The sequence below is a fragment of the Catharus ustulatus genome, chromosome 10 (assembly GCF_009819885.2).
Source record: "Catharus ustulatus isolate bCatUst1 chromosome 10, bCatUst1.pri.v2, whole genome shotgun sequence".
NCBI lineage: Eukaryota > Metazoa > Chordata > Aves > Passeriformes > Turdidae > Catharus > Catharus ustulatus.
This window is the reverse complement of record NC_046230.1, coordinates 11,859,609-11,879,981: the sequence shown is the minus strand read 5'-3', so window position 1 is coordinate 11,879,981 and position 20,373 is coordinate 11,859,609. Positions and strand designations below refer to the sequence as shown.

At 39.4% G+C, this 20,373-nt stretch overlaps 1 protein-coding gene across 2 annotated transcripts in view; it reads left to right on the top strand.

Annotated features, from left to right (window-relative positions):
• Positions 1-20,373, top strand: part of SLC9A9 (solute carrier family 9 member A9) — a 187,193-nt gene that overhangs the window by 8,966 nt on the left and 157,854 nt on the right. The window contains exons 2-5 of one of the 2 annotated variants that reach the window (XM_033069112.2): positions 988-1,170; positions 6,703-6,905; positions 9,754-9,834; positions 10,417-10,493. In XM_033069112.2, coding sequence (XP_032925003.1) covers positions 996-1,170; positions 6,703-6,905; positions 9,754-9,834; positions 10,417-10,493 — 536 coding nt within the window. In that variant the 5' untranslated portion in view covers positions 988-995. Of the gene's footprint in view, positions 1-828; positions 1,171-6,702; positions 6,906-9,753; positions 9,835-10,416; positions 10,494-20,373 lie in introns of those variants that run through there. The other variant, XM_033069113.2, reaches the window with a different exon arrangement.

Genomic DNA, 20,373 nt, shown 5'->3' with positions numbered 1-20,373 from the left:
TACAGATTAGTTTGCTCCAAAATATATTTTTAAAAAAGAAATAGTTAAGATATTTTTAGCATCAAATAATGAGAAGATTATCTTTTAAAATTAGTAGAATTGTTTTCTCTGATGAAGATTTGAGCTTGCTTGAAATTCTCTTTATGTAAATGTGTTGTAGCCTTGAGCGTAGACAGAGTCCAGGAGTATTTGCTATACACAGAGGTTTTCTACTGTTTTTCTGGCTTAATGGAATAATTAATTGAATAAATCAAAATGTGCAAACAGCAGAAATTATGAAAAGTATATTCCTCTGCATTTTATTCAGTTCAATAGAGGGGTTTAAGTACTTTTAACTCCAGGCAATTGGACCCTTGCTTTTACAGAGATCTGTCTTTTGGCAGGATCAATACAAGTGCCTAAACCTTGAAATCCTTACTCATTGATTTGTTTTCTTCTTCTGTCTTCGCACCATAGTAAAGTGCCACCTTTATTCTATGTCATTTACATCTGAACATGGGAAAATGGGAAAGAGGAAGGATTCTCAAACTTCCAAAATTTAGTGAAGTTTGTTATGCCTTTTTTTTAACATAATATTTTCTATCTTAAACTGTGAAGACAAAATAGGACTCCTAGGATTCAGATTGGGCTGTAAACTACAGGAAGAAAACATAATGAACACACGCTGAGTTTTATAATAGAATTTTAGAAATGGAGAGTCTGAGCCTTGGAGGCAATTTGTGAATCCACAGCCAGAGCAAGTGCAGTCCAGCGACACAATCATAACATTAAAAATGAGACAGGGCAGCTTTAAGAGAGAAACAGGAAGCTGTAACTAGAATCCAGCTGAATTCTGAGCTGGGGCACTTTAGCATGAGGCTGCAAATGACACAGATGTGCTTGCTGTGAATTTCTGTAGTGCCTGGAGTTTTTGTACTAAAGGTGGCAATACTTCTCTTCCCGTGACTTTTTTTTTATTCTTTTATTTTTCACATACTTTCTATAAAGGGAAAGAAATGGACAAGTTGAAGAATTACGTATCAGTGAAAAATGAAGATCACTTTTATCATCAGGGAGCTGTGGAGCTGCTAATCTTTAACTTTCTACTCATTCTTACAATATTAACAATTTGGTTGTTTAAAAACCATCGATTCCGCTTTCTGCATGAAACTGGAGGAGCTATGCTTTATGGTGAGTATAAATTCAAGTGCCAGCATAACATTGGACTAGTTGCATATTTATGCTCAGGCACTTTAGATCAAGTGCTGACAAAGCTCAGAAATGTGCTGAATTAAATGTCATCAGCTCCATAAGTGCACGGTGACATAATGACTTGACAGCATCTCCCCTGAAGTAGCCAGAGGCCACCTTGATAGGGGGGCAACTGTGAGGAGCTGGTTATCCTCAGTATGTGCATTCTGCTCCTCTGTGGTCAGACAGCAGAGCTGGGGAGTTTACTGTTTACAAAAACAGTTTGCTTGGGTCTTTATAACATCCAAACTGTTAGTCTAAGGAGCCTTGTGGATACAGACATGTTGTCTAATAAAGCTTAAATGATTCTCGAGAGCTTTCTTTCGGCTTTGCTCTGTGCCTTCAGAAAACACGCTGAACAATGTGTCTCAAGTTTGCTCTCAATGCTGTCATTGTAGGGGAACTTGAGTTTGCCTGTCTAGCTCTAATCTCTAGTGAAGCTTTGCCATGTTGCATTTCGCTCTCACAGAACTTTCCCCATTGTCCCCAAGTACTCTCTGGTTTAACAGTGCACACTTAGATGTGTAATGACTTCTCTTGTCATTCTCCTAGTGCTGTTTCACTGAGACTCAGCTGCCATAAGATACATACAGGAGGGCAAACTGTCAAAATGGAAGATAGAAATCAACAGCTCAGTCATTATCTGAGTAACAGCCTGTTCTGACACTCTGTGCACACCACATCCTCCAGCAGTGTAACACCCAAAACTGATTTTGTTAAGATAGGTGCCTCTACTACTGCAGTAGCTTCCTTCTCACTATTGTGCTGTTTGCCATGTGCAGCTGATGGCATTTTCTGAAGATTGGCAAAAGCCAGTCTAAACAGAAATGAAAGATGGGAGTATACAACAAAACAAAAATAAGTAAGTATGGAATTAGTGTTTTATTTGTCATTTGGTTCTGTTTTGCTGCCTGCTCAGAATATACTCTGCACATCATGAGGATAACCAAAATTCTATTGATTGGTTAAGAGATCAGTGCTCCAGCAGGTCAGAGCTTTTGAATTATTAAAACATTCCTCATGATTGTAAATAAACTATCTCTTTAGTCTTGTATTATTTATGGCAACCTTCAAATAGGGAAAAAAGCTTATCTGTAGGATCCAAAAAGGTAATGACATCCTCCTTATCCTTCAAAATTTTGGATATGGGTGTAGTTATCTTTAACAACAGGGAATGGCAATATTGAAAAGAAAATGAAATTTCAGAGGTCATAAGAGAGGTTGTCAGATCAACAGGCAGCAACTTTGGGAGAAAATCTTCATGACACCAAGCACTGACAGTGGGACAAGTCCTCCCCTCATTTAATTTCACCTTTTCTATCCAAACAATTGATTTCTGCCTTTCTGTAGAAAAAGAGGTCCCAGTCCTTACAGTTTTCTTTGCTCCAGCCCATTGAGATATTTATTAGATATGTGGACAGCAATACAATGAACTGATAATTTGGCTTCAAGTGACAGGATATGGGCAGGTGGGTCCATATTCCTCAACTGTGCCCTTAGGGGAGTAGCAGTGGAGAGGACAGGGAAGACAAAGTATGAGGAACACCAGGGGGAAAAAAAACAAACATAGATAAAACAAAACCAGGAAGTTTTACAGTAACTGCAAAGTGCTGAACAGCCACAAATTGAACACAGCCTGATAGAAAGTTCTATTTAAAGTAGAGAACAGATGAAAGGGTGGGTTGCCTTGGTTTTTTTTTTTTTTGCATAGGATCTGTAAGAAAATTCAGTTTTAGACTGAATATTTCCAGCTAGGAAAAAAAAAAAAAGCCATACTGTCCATTTATAAACTTGAAGGTCTGAGGTGCATTGTTTTAATCAAAGTAATGGTTCAACAATAAGTATAGCTATATTTAATTTTAAAATCTTTCTACAAAGTAAAAAAAAAAAACCAAAAGCATTTTGAATAATGCAGAATTAATTCAACATTATTTCACAAAGTGTGTGTTTATATACACCAAGGCATTTACCTTGAAAGCATTTAAAGACTCAAATTGTTTTGTTTGTTTTGAGACTAAACTGAAAAATCACTCACAATGAGGAAGAATACAGGCTTACCTGTTCATTCATTCCTTCCTTGGTTTTCCTGAGCCTCAGAGAGCAAGTTTCTCTGCACATTGTAGTTGGGTTTGATAAACAGACCACAAATAGTAAACTCAATTCCTGATTTGTGTTCACCAGGAAGACAGGTGGGAATAACAGAGTTTCCTATCCAAGAGCACACTCAGGAATAGTGTGGAAGATGATCTACACCAGCACTGATGAAAACAAAGCCATGTGCCAGGGATCAGAGCAGGTGACCCCTCTCAGAACACCATGATGTGCTGGAAAAGACACAAGCCAGTAAAACACCAAAGTGCCTGTAGCCACCTGCTGCAAGGCCAGATATCTTTAAATGCCCCAAGCATAAACCATTAGGTCCAAATTCCCCATATAAGGGGTAATTGATGGCCCTTCCCATTAGTGCAGCAATAAGTGCAAGTATCCAAATTCCTCATTCTCCCCAGAGCTCAGGAATCAGGCTCACATAGAGGTACCACCCCTTAGCTCCGAGTGAGAAGCTAAAACACTCTTGCAAGTAAACAGCCAGAACTGAACTTTAATAACAAAAAAACCCAAGTCAGTACCAACCCAAGCTGTGCCTTTTATATGGGAGGTTAATTACCAAATTTATATTGAAATTGTTCTCAGCTGAGCAGTTGTCACTCCTGGGGAGGGGGTGGTACCCCCTGGGTGGAGGTGAGGCTGGCTGCAGATGTACCAGCCTTCAGCCTTGTGCTCCATAGGATTAGTTGGTCAGGCTGGAAGGAAAACATGAAAAGGCTGAATGACAGAAGAGCCATTATGGTGCTCACATAAAATGGCTTTGAGTTGCAGTGGGTAGAGGTGTTCCACCAGGTTTTGAGGGGACAGGTTCTGGCAGGTGTGCAGAGGGAAAGCTGACTCCCAGCAGTCCTTTGCAGCCCTTCTGAGCATCCCATTCAGTGTGTTTGGAGTGAGGAACACTCAGTTCTGGATTTGGCTTTTGTGGAGGTGTCCAGTGATGAACACTGTGATTCTTATACCTTCTAAATCCAGTATGCCTTTTGTGTGAAACAGTTGTAGTTGCCTTCTGCTGGTGCGCTCTGAGTATCCTATTTCTCACTGGCAGAAATGGATGGAACAGGTCCCAGAAAGAGGAATCTCTGAACCTTAATAAAACAGAGTATTTCATTGTCTTCCTGATTACAACATTCACAATGAAGAAAGGTTGATGGGACTCAGAAGACAGTATCACATATGTGGGAAAATCACAATTAAGACAGAAACTGACATTTTGTAGTGGTGAGGTGAAGAGAGGAACATCATTCTTGAGTTAAAGAAATTTGAAGGAAAATCTTAAATATTTGGAAAAAATCAAGTAATGAGTAAAAACTGCATCCCTGAATGTTATTACTACAAAAAGCATTTAACAGCTGACTAGATTAAATCCTGGGGAAAGAACATTCCTGTTTCACTCAGGAGTTTGGCACAATGACTTAAAAAATCCCTGCAATGGTCACATCTAGGATTAACAATTTTATCCTGCTTCCAGTGAAGAACCTGGAAAACCTGCACTGCCTTCAGCTGAAACATGACTGAGCTGTAGTTAGAGTGAGATTTTGCTGCAAGATCTCACTTCAAAGGACAGTTGAGATTTTTTTAAAGAAATCTGTAACAGAAGTGACATCCTTTTCTGTTTCAATGCTGAATTTAAATAAATGTGCTTAAAACGCTTTCTGAATAATCTTTTTTAGCCAGTGTCCTTACATCAGCTTTGGTGCATGTCTACAAAATATTTCTGTTACATGAGCAGATTAAGTAATACCTGGTAATAGAAGTGTATCAGAGGCTATAGTTTAAAACATTGAGTCATAAGGACAAAAATGGTAAAGGAAAACATGTAAGTTTTCTGCTCCAGAGAATGAAAAACATCAAGTCTCATTCAAGCATCAAATTAAGTTGAATTTTTAATGTCTTTGAAATTGAATTTAAAAATTAAAAATGTGATTCTTCTAGAGGAAACCTAATAAAAGTAAGATGAAAGCCCTGACAGTTTTAACTAATGAATGGTTTCCTGGTTTCTGAGTCATGATTTTGGACATCTGGGCTGACCACTGCAGAAGTCATATTTCATAGTTGCACATGCAGTGCTTGCTTCCCTTTACACACACTTTCCCCTAAAATTTTGAGGAATTCTGTCTTTTATTACAGCAAACTTATTATCTGATTTATTGCATGAATGCTGTGTAACTTAAGAAAGAGGTTTTGGGATTTTCTACAGCATACTGAAATCCGCTATCATTTACAGAGAGTAACCATACTGAACAGTAGATCCTAAACAAGCACACATGCATGCACACACTAAAAGAGGCAATACAGCTGTTACTCAGCATCACTCCAAGAAGCTACAAACTTGACTCACAGGTATGCCAGGAATCTGCAGTTCTGAGGGTCTCTGTTAGGAGAAGATTCTCAAGGTCCTTGTGGTCACTTGTATCCCCTTCTGATTATAGGATCAGTCTGTAACATCATATTTTGCAGATGCTTCTCTGATATCTCATATAATTTAATTTCTTTCCTATCTTTTAATAGTAAGTATATCTATCTAGATGTATATGTCTTCCATCAATATTTCATCTGAGCATTCTTAGCTTTTTATGAATGTGTTAATTAGTAACTGTAAAGCTATTTGTTCTATGCATGGGACTTAAAGCATACAGGAAATAAAAGTATGGAAATTAAATCTGAAATCAAATTGAAGTCTCTGAGGGTGGAAATAATCTCAGTAATGTTATCTAGCTAAATATTACCTCTCCTGTAGTAAACATGCAGCCTCCCACAGGAGCCAACAGAAAGAGCCATACCATGCAGAGGATGGCTGCAGAAGTACATTTTCCTTTTGTAAAATGTAAAGAGAAACAGAATATCTGTCTTGGGCAAGAGCCCTAAATTGTAGTCTTATTATTCCTTCCCTTCTTCCTGATTTTATTTTTCTATTTTTATACAGTCTCAAAAGTGCAGTCTTCCACAGAAAGCAGAATGTGCCTGAGGACGTGTCAGTTCTGTCCCCACAAATGAAGTGTGTAAAATACCAACAGCACAGCTGATCTTTATATACTCAGTTCAGCATATAAGTTGTGCAGGCATCTCCCTGCTCTAAATAAACATTGAAAATGCAGTGGATGAGAAACTCAGCTAATTTTTATGCCAGCAACTGGATCACAAAAATAGGAGTATGACTGTGTATATGTCAAACCAACATCTGCATTCTAATGAAATGACCATTTTGGAAGAATATTTTGTGATCATCCATGAAGTGTTGAGAGAGGTTCTGTATGTAGAAACACTGAGGTGTCCTAGCTTTGGCAGAGCTAATTTTTCTTTAAATGTGCAGCATCAAATACTTAAAAGTAACTGAATATCTTTCTTTTTTTTTTCTTTACTCTCCAGGCCTTGTAATGGGATTAATTATACGTTATGTGACAAAATCACCAGATGTTGAAAGTGGGACTGTTTACGAATGTGAAAAGCTGAAATCTGGGCCATCCACTCTGCTTATCAATATAACTAATCAGGTCTATGAATATCAATACAAAAGAGAGATCAGCCACCACAATGTCAACAGCCACCAGGGCAATGCAATGCTTCAAAAGGTAAAACCTATCTTATTTTTGCTCTAAACTCTGTGAGATATTTATTTTATTTTCATGCTTGAGAGAGGAAAACAAATTTCAAGTTAAAATGAGACAGAGTCTATTCTGAATTGAGGGTGGACAAGGTAGGTGTGGAAGAAGAATAGTAAAGGGAAGGAAGTGTGGTAGAACCCTGACCATCATTTAGCTCCAGGCTGACTGTGCATTCACAGAATGTTGCCTGAGCTGTTTCAAATGTCAGTCCCAGCTCCTGCAGACACTGAGTTCACTGCAGACACAGCTGTTAATTTGGATTTATTGCCACTAAACCTTTATAAACACCACTGATATCTTTATTTTTTCTGTGTCTTCAAAGTGACTTGCTCTGGCAGGATAATGCAAGGGGAGGTTACCTCCATGGATAACACAGGAAACTGCAAACTCTAAACATTTTACAAAACACAAACTAGTAAATATATACTTAATGTACACTTAAATTCATCACAGCATTCTCATACATTCTTCCACTCCTGCAGTGATCCTCAGTAGGGACTTCACTGCCATGGGGAGACAGCACTGTGGCAATTCAGGCTGGATGAAAAAGGGAAGGGTGGGAGAAAATTTGCAGTCTTTCACAATGTCATGGTCTTTTATTTTTTCCAATATATAATGAAATATTTTACTTTGTTAGTGTAGTCTTTCCCTGCCCATGTAATATTTGCTTCTTATAATGTTCCCCTTATAACTTTTTTTAAAATGGCACCCATTTGAAGAACACTGGAGTGCAGAGACACTTTTTAAAACCTGGATTTTGTGCTCAAAGACATTGTATATTCACATGAAGCTCCTAAACCCTTATCAATAGCTTTTTACAATATTAGAATATATTATTTTGCTTTTTTCCAAGTATTATTGTTTGTCTAGGACAGTAATGCATGATCCTGAGTATTACACAGTTATTGTTAGGAAAACTTGTAAGTTATGCTTAGAATGGACAATGGGGAGCTCAGCAGAATTAGGATTTAACCATCTGCTCAAATTTCCTGCTGATGCAGCACCATTGTGTGCCTGTCTGCTGTTAGTGCCAGACTTGCCCTTCTCAGAAAGAACTCGACTGTCAAGGACCATTAGAGCTGTGGTGGGTGGAGACAGGAAAACACTGTGGCAGTCAGACCAGTCAGGTTTTGCTGAATTGCTATCCTTTTTCCTGCTAGCTGGTTGCAGTTCCAGCTTTGTCTTAGTCAAAGTGCATGTTTAGTTTCCAGGGCATATGTACTAATCCATTACATTTGATCATCTTCATCAGAGCTGGCACTGAGGCTGACTTAGGAGAAAGGAGGAGCAATAACTTGCGCTGAAATTTCTCTTGCCCTTACAGGGAACTGCCTGATCATGTTTCCATAGTCTCACTTTGCTGGAAAGCTCTTGAAAGTCTCCACTGTGAATTGTAGTTCCTCTAAATTATTGGAGAGATCTCAGTCTGCCTGGATTTTCACTTGTTTTTCCTTTAAAATTACCTAGCAGATGCCCTCTTGAAAAGAAAATAAATAAAAATGGAAAGGGTGATGAATTCAGCTGTATTTAGGAGACAATAACAATGCCTGGCAGCCTTCCTGACTGGCAGAAGCACTAATGTAAAAAACAGAAAGCATGCTCTGGGTTTTGTACAACTGTAATTCCCTTTTGACTGCACTAAAAGCATTTACTTCATGCCTTTTATCAGAGAGAATAGATTGTGCCATGACTTACAAACATGTATTCTTCAGAACAGGATTTTGAATAATAAAACAATGCAGTCAGTATTTCTGATACTCATAGAAAAAATATTTTAACACATCTGCTGAATTAATTCCAAAATTAACATTTGAGAATGTTAATTCATAAATTAAGAAAATCCTTTTTCCGTTAGGTTTTCAATGATGGTGCCAACACAGCTAACGTTGCTGGCAGGTTATTTAGCTAGATTTTTTTAGCTTTATAACTCAAAGGGAGCAGGATGAAAAAACGTCCCAGCTCTCACTTCCTGTTTATTGAATCAAGCTGTCTTTTAGTAAGAAGACAGAAGTAATTTTGCAGGCAGGTCTTACTCTTTTGAAGGAAAATAATCTAGAATACTCTATCCTTAAAGTATCATTTCATCTGAACAAAGGAGCTGAAAGCCTTTGCACTAATTACCTCCCATCTCTTAAAAGTATTGATATAATATAGCTCACTGACAGTACACTAAACAGTACACAGGCTTATTTAAGTAGTTTGGGGTTTTTTTGTCTCCAGCAATGCTGTAATTTTAAAGAGAATTCTATTTTATTGAAAGTTATTTGTAATGAATTGCAATGGCTGAGCAATGTCCTTGGTCTTTCTCTGTGCCAGAAGTTGAAGGCCAGTATGATCAGTGCGCTTCCTCCTTCTAAAATCCTCTCATTTAATGGCTGTTTTATAAATCATTTCCTTCAAAGGAAATGTTACATTGGTTTTGGTGGCGTAGGCCTTTTGTCACCCTTCTGTACATGCAGAATTGGGGCACAACACTGCTGGTGTGTCTTTCCTGACCAGGAAAGTGGCCAGGAGACCCATGTCTGAAGCAGGAGTTATGTGCTGGGACAAGTTGGATGTCTGGTAGGGCAGCTGCTGTCACAGGTAACACTGCTTTTATGTGTTCCCTGTAATGTAGCCCCTGACTGATTTCATTCTTGAAGGAATACTTTTCAGGTAGTTATCTGCATCTATAAGGAACTGCATATTCATACTTGCAAAACAAACAACTCAGAATAATCCTGCAAACAGTGGAGGTGAGCCTGATAAGAAGATACACTTGAAAACTACAATATGAAATTTTATTTGTCCTTACCCTCTCTTTTGTCCTTCCTAGCAGATGACCTTTGATCCTTCCATCTTCTTCAACATTTTGCTGCCACCCATTATATTTCATGCTGGATATAGTTTGAAGAAGGTATGTGTCTTTTCCTGATGTGACTAAAGGGACTGAGTGTGGTTGCTGCTCTCTAGACCCAACAGGCCAGTGACAGAGGACAGAGTCATGAAATAACAATTTTATTGCCTGGAAGGACTTGTCAGGCATGGATTTAAATGATTCATGATTTATGGCCCTCATTCTGCTCTCTTTCTGCCCCTGGGTGTGCAGTTTATAGCACTTATGCCTCCCTGTTTTCAGAGAGACCACTTGAACTGCAGGCAGGAACAGCCTGTGTTTCATATCCTGCCCGATCAGGACTTTGTTCAAGGGAGGGACTATGTTGCATTTGCAACAGCTACTTCCAATGTGAACTTCTGCTATGACCCTGAAACATTTGGCCAGATATATAAAAAAGAGGGAACCTTGATGGCATTCCACCAGGGGAAAAAAATTGAACATCTTTAAGTTGTATTTTCCAAAATAACTGAAGTAGCCAATACTGCTCCATCTTCTATATGTGTTGTAACAAATGGCACTTCTAGATGTGTTTCTATGTGGTCTGAATGCTTTTTTATTTACTATATAACAGAGGACTTTCTTTCAAACTTTCCTCCCCAGAGACATTTTTTTCGTAACTTAGGATCAATTTTAGCCTACGCCTTTTTGGGAACTGCCATCTCCTGCATTGTCATAGGGTAAGTGAGTGCCTTCTGCTATTATCACATGCTTGGTGTTTCTTTCAATTAAAAACTAAACTGTAAAGAGAATTGCAGACCCTGCATGGTCAATATACTTAACGACTGGTGTATCAGATACAGTAATTACCTCTCAAGGAATGCTGAGATGGAAAAGGCAAAACCCATGGGTAGCCATGAACTGTCCCAGGCATTGAGAAAATTGTGTCCTTCATTTTTGGTCTATGACTGGTGTAAGCATGAACACTCCATCGCTTTAACCATCTGTCCTCAGAAATAAGACCGTTCTCTCAATTGAAATTCCATGCTTCGAACTGGAATTTCTTCCAGAAAAGAGCAGATCTCTAACAGTAAATGAAGGACTTTAAATCTCAGAGGCGTAGGAATAGATACCTCCTGGCATGTATGTAAAATAACTGGAGTCATTTCAAAGGCTAAGTGAAATTTGTAGTTGAAGATCACATGAAAAGCCTCAGTCTGGAACTTTGTGTGAATTGAGCTGGGGTGTGACTAAATGGCTTCTGCAGAAAAAGAGGAAGGAAAAAAAGCAGAGTGGCAAAATATTCTGTTTTATTTCCAGGCATGCTTAGGGAAAAATTTCTACTTCTGTGTCAAAATTTGCCTAACTAAAGAAAATAATTGGTACTCAGAAATTAATTATATATTTCCAGGCTGATATGGTGTGAAAATTCTGTTTGTCTGTGTGATTAGCTCACTCAAAATTAAACAAAACTTTTCAAAATCCTTTTGGACCTTAAAATTTCAAGTTTTTACTAATACTTGTGAATATCACACAGACACTTCAGCTCTCACATTTAGGAAAATTCCTGATGGAGTTGAAAATGAATGAGCAGAGTTGGACTCTGCAGTGAGAGGGTATCTGTGCCTGCCCAGAGCCTTACTGGAAGGAGCAGGGCACTGCTCCCAGTTCAGCCTTAGCACTGACATTCCCTGGCATTTCTGTGCTGGGCACTCGCAGAGATAGCTGAGCTACCTCAGTCTGGATGGTCTGGGGAGGTGATGGAGGAGTCGTGCTGAGAGGCCTTGGTCTTGCTGGTATTGAGCAGAGTTAAACTGGCAAAAAGTCACCGAACTCTCTGGTGTTCAGGCTTTAGACTAGGAAGCACAATATAATTTGTAGCTGTTATTTGAGGGCCTGGGCTGTAGAACTCTGAAATGTACATTTAATCTCGTATGATATGGAAAGGTATGTGGAAAAACCTCAGGTATTGTGAGGGTGCTTGAATTTAAAACTGGTCAAGATTCTGTACCTGTTGACAGCAGAGTCAAATTATAAAAACAGTTAATTTTTTAGTGTCTGTCTTTCTTTGTAGTAAAGATGTATGTATGCATCATGGTATAAATTCCTTACTGTCATTATTATGTGATGGAACTTTCTCCTTTAATATCATTTTAATAATAGTAAAATACATTAATGACCTATAACTTCGAGTTCAATGATTTTAAAACTATTCTTTTGTGGGTATGTCATCATATCTATCTTGATATCCTAGATTCCTAATAATCAAGCTTAGTAAGCATAATGCACCAGAGGCACTGTGCTATTAAAAGTTCTGCAAGACATGGTGGCTCCAAGTGCCAGGAAAATTTAGACTCTGCAATCAAAGTATGATCATCTTCTGTGCTGAAACACAAAGGAGTGTAAACTCTCAATGTGGCTGTCTCCTCTTCATGTAAAAAAAAAACACTGAACATCTATGGGCTCAGGGAAAAGGATGCCTTCTGTTTCAGACCCAAGTCTGTAACTACAGGAGGGATTGTGCCATGTGTCTCATTTATTGGAGAGGAAGATCTTAATCTCACTTTTCTTTCTGAAATTTTGCTTTCCTTGAGAAATGGCACCTATCACTTCTTGAAGTTGACAGCTTGGACAGCTACATCACTCATATTTTTCTGTTGTCTTTATTTGCAGCAACATACCTACAACCCTTGCTCTTGTTTCTTTCTGTACCCATCTATTGCAGAGAGCACCCCTAAGATTGAAATTACAAACTCAGTAAAAAAACCAAAATCCAAACAACAGTTTGAGCCAAAATGGCAGCACATGTCTAAGGTAACAGTGGATCTGGATCTCAGTAGAACTCTTCCTGTGCTTCCTCTCTCATCTCAGCTTTTGAACACAAACCAAAGCCAATGGATCTGTGAGACTGCAGGAAAGTATTAGGGTTGTCCAGCCCAGTAATGCTTTTAAATATGCCTTTGGTTTATGACTCTGACATTGCCCCTTGTAAATGGAAAATGCCAAAGCAGCTTTGATAAGTTTGTTGTAAATGTAATATATTGAATTTAACTTTTTTAACTTTCATTCCTATATCCATGCAGTTTTACCTAAAACAGAATAAATGCAGATAGAATCTACCACAAGAAGTTGCTATTCCTACTAGCAATTCAAAGTTCAAGCCCAAAGTCAGTGATGTCAGGAGAGTCAGGCAACCTTAAGGTAGAGAGTAATAAGCCCTGGGCCTTGCACTGTGTTCTTGTACAAACCCACAGCCCCCACTGGAATCACTGCAGAGGAGACAGTAATATATTCAGAGCAGGGCTTGTGTGAATGTGAAGTATGTTTGCATAATGTACATGTCAGGATAAGAAGGAGATAATGACTGCATGAAGAAGAAAGATGATATGAAAACTTCACTGAAGGAAATGAAAAGTAAATCCTAAAAGAAAAATATGTCCTAAGAGAGAAAGGGTGAAGAGATAGTTGCTGTTACAAAAGGGCAGAACCATGAGTACTTCAAGGCTACATTGCTGTAGACAAATATTTTGTGCATAGGTATGATCAAACATGTGCTTTCTTCTCGTTATATGAGCACAACACATATGCACATATGCAGCACCTCGATATCCACAAAGCTCTGGGTGTCTGCAGCCTCTCCCTGGGGCTGTGCTGCTGCTGCCTGAGTTACAGAGCTCTGGGTGAGCCCTCCCTGAAGTGCCAGGGCACAGCCTGTAACAAAGAAGGACCAGACCTCTCTTTGTCAACCAGAAACAGCTGGGAAATATCATTAATAAAGAACAGAAACATCATTTGAATTTGCTGCAAACTCTTAGAGTGCTAAAACGTTGCCATGGAACACAGGGATACAATAGTGCCTGTCTGCTCTTTGTGAGTCTTTGCTTTTGTGTGAAAGGCCTCAAGAAAGAGGAGCTGTGTGGAATTTGAGTGAAAAGGCTATAATCAGATATTCCCACTGAGGGTGGGGGAAGGAGGAGTAAGAGAGATTGGTTTCTTTAGTGAAGGTTGTGCCAAAACGTACTTGCTTTCAGCTAAGTACTGCTCTAAGGAATGCCTGCCCATATTAGCTTAAGACTGTCCCCAGCCACTTAACACACATGAAAGATAGAAAGCTTTCCCAGCAGAGCAAAATTATGCCCTTGACACCAAATCTGACTAGCAACGATCCATGCAGAGAGATCCCATGAGGGAAATTCTCCCCCTCAAGCCCTGCTGACTGCAGAATTGCTGAAGTGGTCCCCTTCATGGTGAGCAGTCTGTTCACTCCAGGTCTGCATGACATACAATCATATAAGATCCAGTCTTTCAACAGAACTTTTCTCTGTCAGTGGTTCCAGCTTCCCAGCTTCTGAAGAGTAGTGTGGAATAATCACGGAGACAGCTCTTTCTTCCTGAGAAAAAGCACACAGGCCAAGTGTCTCTGAGGCTCAGCCTGATCAGGGCAGGCAGTCTTTTGCTATAGGAGACTTCTTGAGTTTCACAGACTCAGAGAATAACTTCATCTGGAAGCAATGTCTGGATGTCTGCAGTCATCCAGAACTCTGGGGTATCTGTACCAGTCTTAATGACCCTCACTACAAAGATTATCTTTCTGTTTATCCAGTTGGGATTTCTCTTGCTTCACCTTGTAACTTTTCCTCCCATCCTTTCCCTATGCAGCCTTCAGAAGTTGCCTTCATGTTCTCTGTGCCCACCTGAAGATAGCGCTTAGCTCCACTCCCATCAACATGAGAGAGATCAGCTTCTCATTTGCTGATCATCTTTTCTAATTTGCCACGGGCTCGAATTCTCTTGGTTGTTCTTTGCTGAGCTGTCTCCTGTACTGGAGTCCAAACTGAAACACTTTTTTCCACATGTCACCTCCCAGATGCCAACAAAAGACTTCATGGCTTCTCTTGGTTTGTTCACAGTGCTTCCATGAGTACAAAGTGGTCTGCATAGTTGCTCTTGAGAAGCCCCACTCTGGTTTGTGCTCCATTTGCTGTCCTCCAGAACTCCAGGGGTTTTCTGCACACACTTGTGTAGCCAGCCATGGCTCAGTGGGCCTGCTGCATAGGGTTGTTTTATTTTCCACAGGTACCCCACTATTAGCTGTGTATTGTGACCATTGTAAGCTGAAGCACCACTGAGCTGACACTACTTAGTGAGTGCAGGAAAATTGGGCTGGTGAAGTATTAAATTAACACCTGCCTCTTGCCTTTTCTTATTTTTTGCATCTTAGGAAGAAGCAGGGAGAAGGACCTAATGTTAATTTCTGCAAGGAATAGTGTTCTCTTCCCTTAGACTCTATTTTTAATAAAATGTACTGGGGTGCATCTTCCAGAACTGATATCTGTCATAGATATTTTCTATTTTGGTAATGGAAGAGTGCTTAAGTATTTGGAAAAATCTTGACACTGTGGTAACAACCTATCAGAGCAACATATTGAGTGGCAGAGGGTGTAGAACTATTTGCATTTTTTCCCCGTCTTGAAATCTTTTTGACTTCTCAAAGCTTTGACTTCTTGAGCATTCTCAGTGGCAGCCAGGGCCAAAATGCCTATGCACAAGAGCACTGACATCATTAAGCTGGTCTTATCTGTGATTTTTTTATTTGGTTTCACTTGGGTTCTGTCGAATTGCAATGCCAAAACCACATTTTCGATATTCAGCATGCAGCATGTTTGCAGTCACTTACTCATATTTTTCCAGCCTGTCTACTACATTTGGCAAGGTCTGATTTTTCTGGAATTTAAACCTCTCTGAGTGTGCAACTCAAATAACAAATGTATTTACAGAAAATGTAAGCCAAGTTTGATCTTTGTGGCTGCTGTGAGAATTTTGCTTGAATAAAGCTGAGATGAAAAATGGGGTTTGGATCAGAAAAAGTGGAGTAACTGTAGTTTTGAGCAAGTGAAGTTACAAAATGCAAATAGCTGATAATAGTGGTGTTAGCAAAAATCATTCCAGGATGAGCCCTATTTTAAGAGGAAAGATGTTGGTGTTTTTATGAACTGCTCGGTTTGCACAACCCTCTTTGGCTGGGGAGACAGGGCTTCTCCACATTTCAGTGGGAGCCACAGGTGGTTAGTTTGGCTCAATTCATTCCAGTACATCTGTGAGGACATGGATGCTGGATTTACAGTAACCATGTCAGATCACTTCATGGCAATCAGGGCTCAAAATTCAGCTTCTAATGAAAAAACCCTCATAGAACCAAAGTATTTCTTTTGTGCATCTGTGTTTAACTGCAGTGAGTAACAGCTTGGACAAAGTCTCTTCTGACATTTAAATTCAAGTGTGAGGAGTAAATCATCGTACTTGATTCTCACAGGCAGTCAAGAATCCTTTCCTTTGCCATTCTTCACCATTCTACAAATGAATATTCAAATGCTGTTTGCAGAGGATTGCTAAATGCTGATACTATAATAATACAACATAATAAATATAATTAAATATAATATATTGTAATATAATCAAACTATACTTTCTAAATTCTTTCTTTTAAAAACTGAATCTTAAGTGGTTTTACTTGAAAACCAGAACAGTTTTTTTTGTTTCTGTACATAGATATATACATAAGTAAAATTTTTAAAAAAGAAAGGAGCATCAAGAATATCAAATACCAATCCAGATTATTTTGTTGATCATGAGATTATATATTTTTTTGATCATAACTTTATATGAAAGTAGACATTCTCCATTCAAATATCTGTAGTATCAAGATTCCACCATCACAGGAAATTTTTTTCTTCACTCTGAACTGTACTGTTAGGGCAGTCCCTCTTTGTGCCTTCCAAAGAAGGATGAATTGGGCTGAATTAATAACATTATTGCTCAAATGCAGCACTAGCAAGAAAAGTTCAACTTTCCTGGGTAAGATGCATCCTGACATAACTGTCCAGCCAGAGATTTAGTTCTGTCATTGTTATACCTACCCAAACATTATTCTAAAAGTGAGGAGACACCTACCCAAAAGCTTCAGCAGGCAGTAGTTGTGGTTACTGAGCTCTGCAAGACTGGGGATATTTTTTCCATTTTTGTAAGTATTTTGTAGGTTTGGCAAAGGCTAGAGGGGAGTTTAGTGAGGTTATGGGTGTGTTTATTGCTTTCTGCCGGAAGCTTAATGGAATATACAAGTGGGCTCTGCTGATAGGGAACAGTACTGAGCTTGTAATCTGGCTGCTCTTTCTCACTGGAGGGCTATGGATAGACTTTACAGCTTGGAAATGAAACACTTGTAGCTATGTGCTCCAGCAGAGCAAAGCCAAATGTTTTTTGGCTTGAATTTACTGTGCGGTGCTGAGGGATTCTTCTGGATTTCGGAACTGTTTCTGCACGGGAAAATGGGGCCAGGTTAAGGGTAACAAAAATCAAAATCTCCTCTGTTACAGAGCTCTCCGTAAACTAAGCAAATACTTTTACAAGGATTAGCTGCTGCTGCACCAGCTAAACTCTTGCCTTCCAGGTGATAACTTTTATATTAATTTAGGCTTAATTCATGAACAAGTAATATTTTTTCCTAATTAAAATACTGTGTTGTACTGCATGTTCCCATCAAATGACACATAAAAACCCCCAGGTCCATCTTTCCTCCACACACCACTTGTAAATGGCAAATGCTTTACCTCCCCACAAGCAAGAATAAAAGCTTTCTTTTTGGTACAAACAGAAACTGGTGAGGGGGAGTGTTAAAGCATCTTAGTGCTGTAGAAATTAACTGAGGGAAAAAGAGGGGAAATTATACATAGACCGCTTTCCCTCCTCAGTGGTAAAACCCCCTGAACATTCGATGTCTGACTTCAATTTCTAACAATCTTTTGAAGCCAGATATTCAGCCTATGAGTGGAAATAAAGACAAAACTAGTAAGAAAACATTCACTGAATGCAGTGTAACTGTTATAAGAGTACAGTGCCGTGCTGGTACCCCTTTTTGAGGTTTTGGGTGCTTCCATGTCCCATCTTGCAGTGAATGCAGGCACCTTCTTTCAGTCATGAGACAGTATTGTCCCAGTTTTGCATTGGCTTGAGGAAACTCAACAGAGATGATTTAGCTGAAAAATCAAGCTAAGTTTCTCAAAATTTCTCCAAAGGCAGATGAACACTGATCCCCAGCAGGAAAAGAACAGGTGTTTAGTTGTTAGTGTGCAGCTCAGTTGCCCAAAGCAGTGGCTTTGACTCTTTGGTCAGTCCAAATCTAAGGTAATTTCACTGCAGTCTGTGCAGTTGCCATCTGCAACTCAGAGCTGAGGTTGCAAGGGGTAGTTGCTGCTTCTCCTTTTGTTCAAAGGTGTTCGGTGAATTTAAAATGGGTTTGTAAAGTGTAAGTTTAAAGAAGCTTGAAAATATATACCCACTGTGATACCTGGGTTGGGGAATTCTGCACAGGGAGTAAAGAGGGAAGAGGTTTCCTCAGAGAACTCAGAGAGTTCTGGCAGGTCTAAAAGTTATAAAGTATTTTTAAAAGCACCTCGTATTTGCATGACATGTGAAATTATGGATAAGAAGCTGGATTAAATCAAGACACTGATATAAAATAGTGTTTCCCAGATCATTGACACCCACACAGAGTGCATGGAAACTACTTCTGAGAGTATTTTGATGCCTTCAAGTATGTGTTGCTGCAAGTTCAGCCAGAATTTGTAGCTATTTCGCAATAAACATCTGACATTGTTTACTGCAGTAGAGCTGATCATGCAGAAAACAGTTTTTCTTATCATAAACAGATGTGCCAAACAGAAGGGTGTAATTATTTGTATTGTCCAGAAGAACCCCTCAGCACACTAAGGAAGAAATGTATTATAGGGAACACCAAAGGTATGGGGCTGCAGAGACAAACAGAACCTGGAATAGCAGGAAATTCATGTAAAATAAAAAGGATGTTTAATTTGGTATTTGATGCCCAGCAGGTTCTCCAGGAATTCATTAAAAAATTTAAATCACGCTTTCTTCTGAAAAACATGCAAATGACATTTGTTGCAAAACAGGCTAAACACTAAAGTCCAGATATTTCCCAAGAAGAAACCCTATCTATCCTGGAAGGAAGAGTTCGTTTGTGTGGTTTTGTTTGGTTTTGTAGGGTGTTTTTACAAAGTGTCTTCCCAATTGCATTGAAAGTCAAAGCTTTAACTGCAGAGATGAATACGTTTGAATAGAGCCCCTCATGTCTTCTTCCCTGATATTCATGCATCCTTTAAGAGTTAACACGCAATGTGGCCTCCAAACATTGCCAGTCCCCTGTTTCTCTGGCTGTAGATCATCCATTCACCTGTGCAAAAAAAGCTTCCTTGGCTGCAGCATCATTTGCAGTCTCAAGTTTGCTAGTCTGCTCTTGCACTCTACATTAACTTTCAGGGAGAACATCTTTACAGAGCTGGTGAAATGGAAAATATGCATCCCCTATGGCCCCTTATCCTGAAATTCACTGCCTGTCTCAGTACATCCTCTTTTTTCAGAACAATTCCAGGCTACAGAGGAGATGAAAGCAGAGGGAGGTGCATTGATGTGTTAGTTCATTTTCCACCTCTTACAGATATTTTTCCATACTGCATGAGAAACCTGCACACCAAGCCTGTAACTGGGGAAGGCATCTCCAGCAGGCTGTGCATTGCTGCAGGCCATAAATACCTGTATGGCTTTGCTAGGTAGCGAGCCAGGCCACCAGTGTGGCCTCTATCAGGAGCACATGCACTTGTGAATTGGTTGCAAAGTGCTTTGAGCTGCCTCATGGTGAAAGGTGCAACAGAAATTTAAAACAGAGAAGGAAAAATCTATTCCACTACAGCAGCATGGAGCTACCTGCAACCTGCAGTCTCTTCAAACTGACACGCTTACTCTTAGATCAAATGCTGAGCAACACTGGCAAGTGCACAGGCAGCAAGTAGCTCATTGGAGCAGGAAGAGAGTGGGTGACTGAGTTCTCATGCCTGTTACCTTGAAAAATTCATAATATACCAGCTCAAAGGATGCTTTGTTCTCCCACTCACCACCATTTTACATACCCTGCTTCTGAACCAGTTGATCAAATGGTGCTCTTGTATCTGACAAGTCTTTTATGGAGCACAACTGGTTTTGGCCTGAAATGCTCTGTAAACACACCAGTTTTCATGATGGCCCTGGGACAGATGCTGCATTCATTGGAGACAAAACCTACAAAAGCTGGTCTGGTTAGGTAACCAGATCCTAGACAGTGAGAGGCAGATGGCATTTAAATAGTGCACAGAGCTTTTCTTCTGATTATTAAGATGACAATAAATCATGTAAGTTATGTCCCTGGTCTTGGCTCTCCTTAAAATACTGATTGTGTAAGAATTCCATTACTTTTTACTCCATTTTCCATACACTTGACAATGATGATAACTTGCAGCAATGCAATTCAGTGGATGGCCACCAAGATGGACAGGGGTGGGACATTTGCCCCATAAAGAAGAAACTGCAGAAACTGGGCTCATTTAGCCTGAGAGGGGCTTTGAGGGGAGATCACCAAGAAAGAAAAGCCAGGCTCTTTACAGTAGTACATGGTGACAGGACAAAATTGACACACATAAACTGTATTTTAAAAAGGTCTGACTTGATATAAGCAAAAACTTTTTCTTCATGAGGATGCTCAAGCATCGGAACAAGTTGTCCAGAGATGCTGGA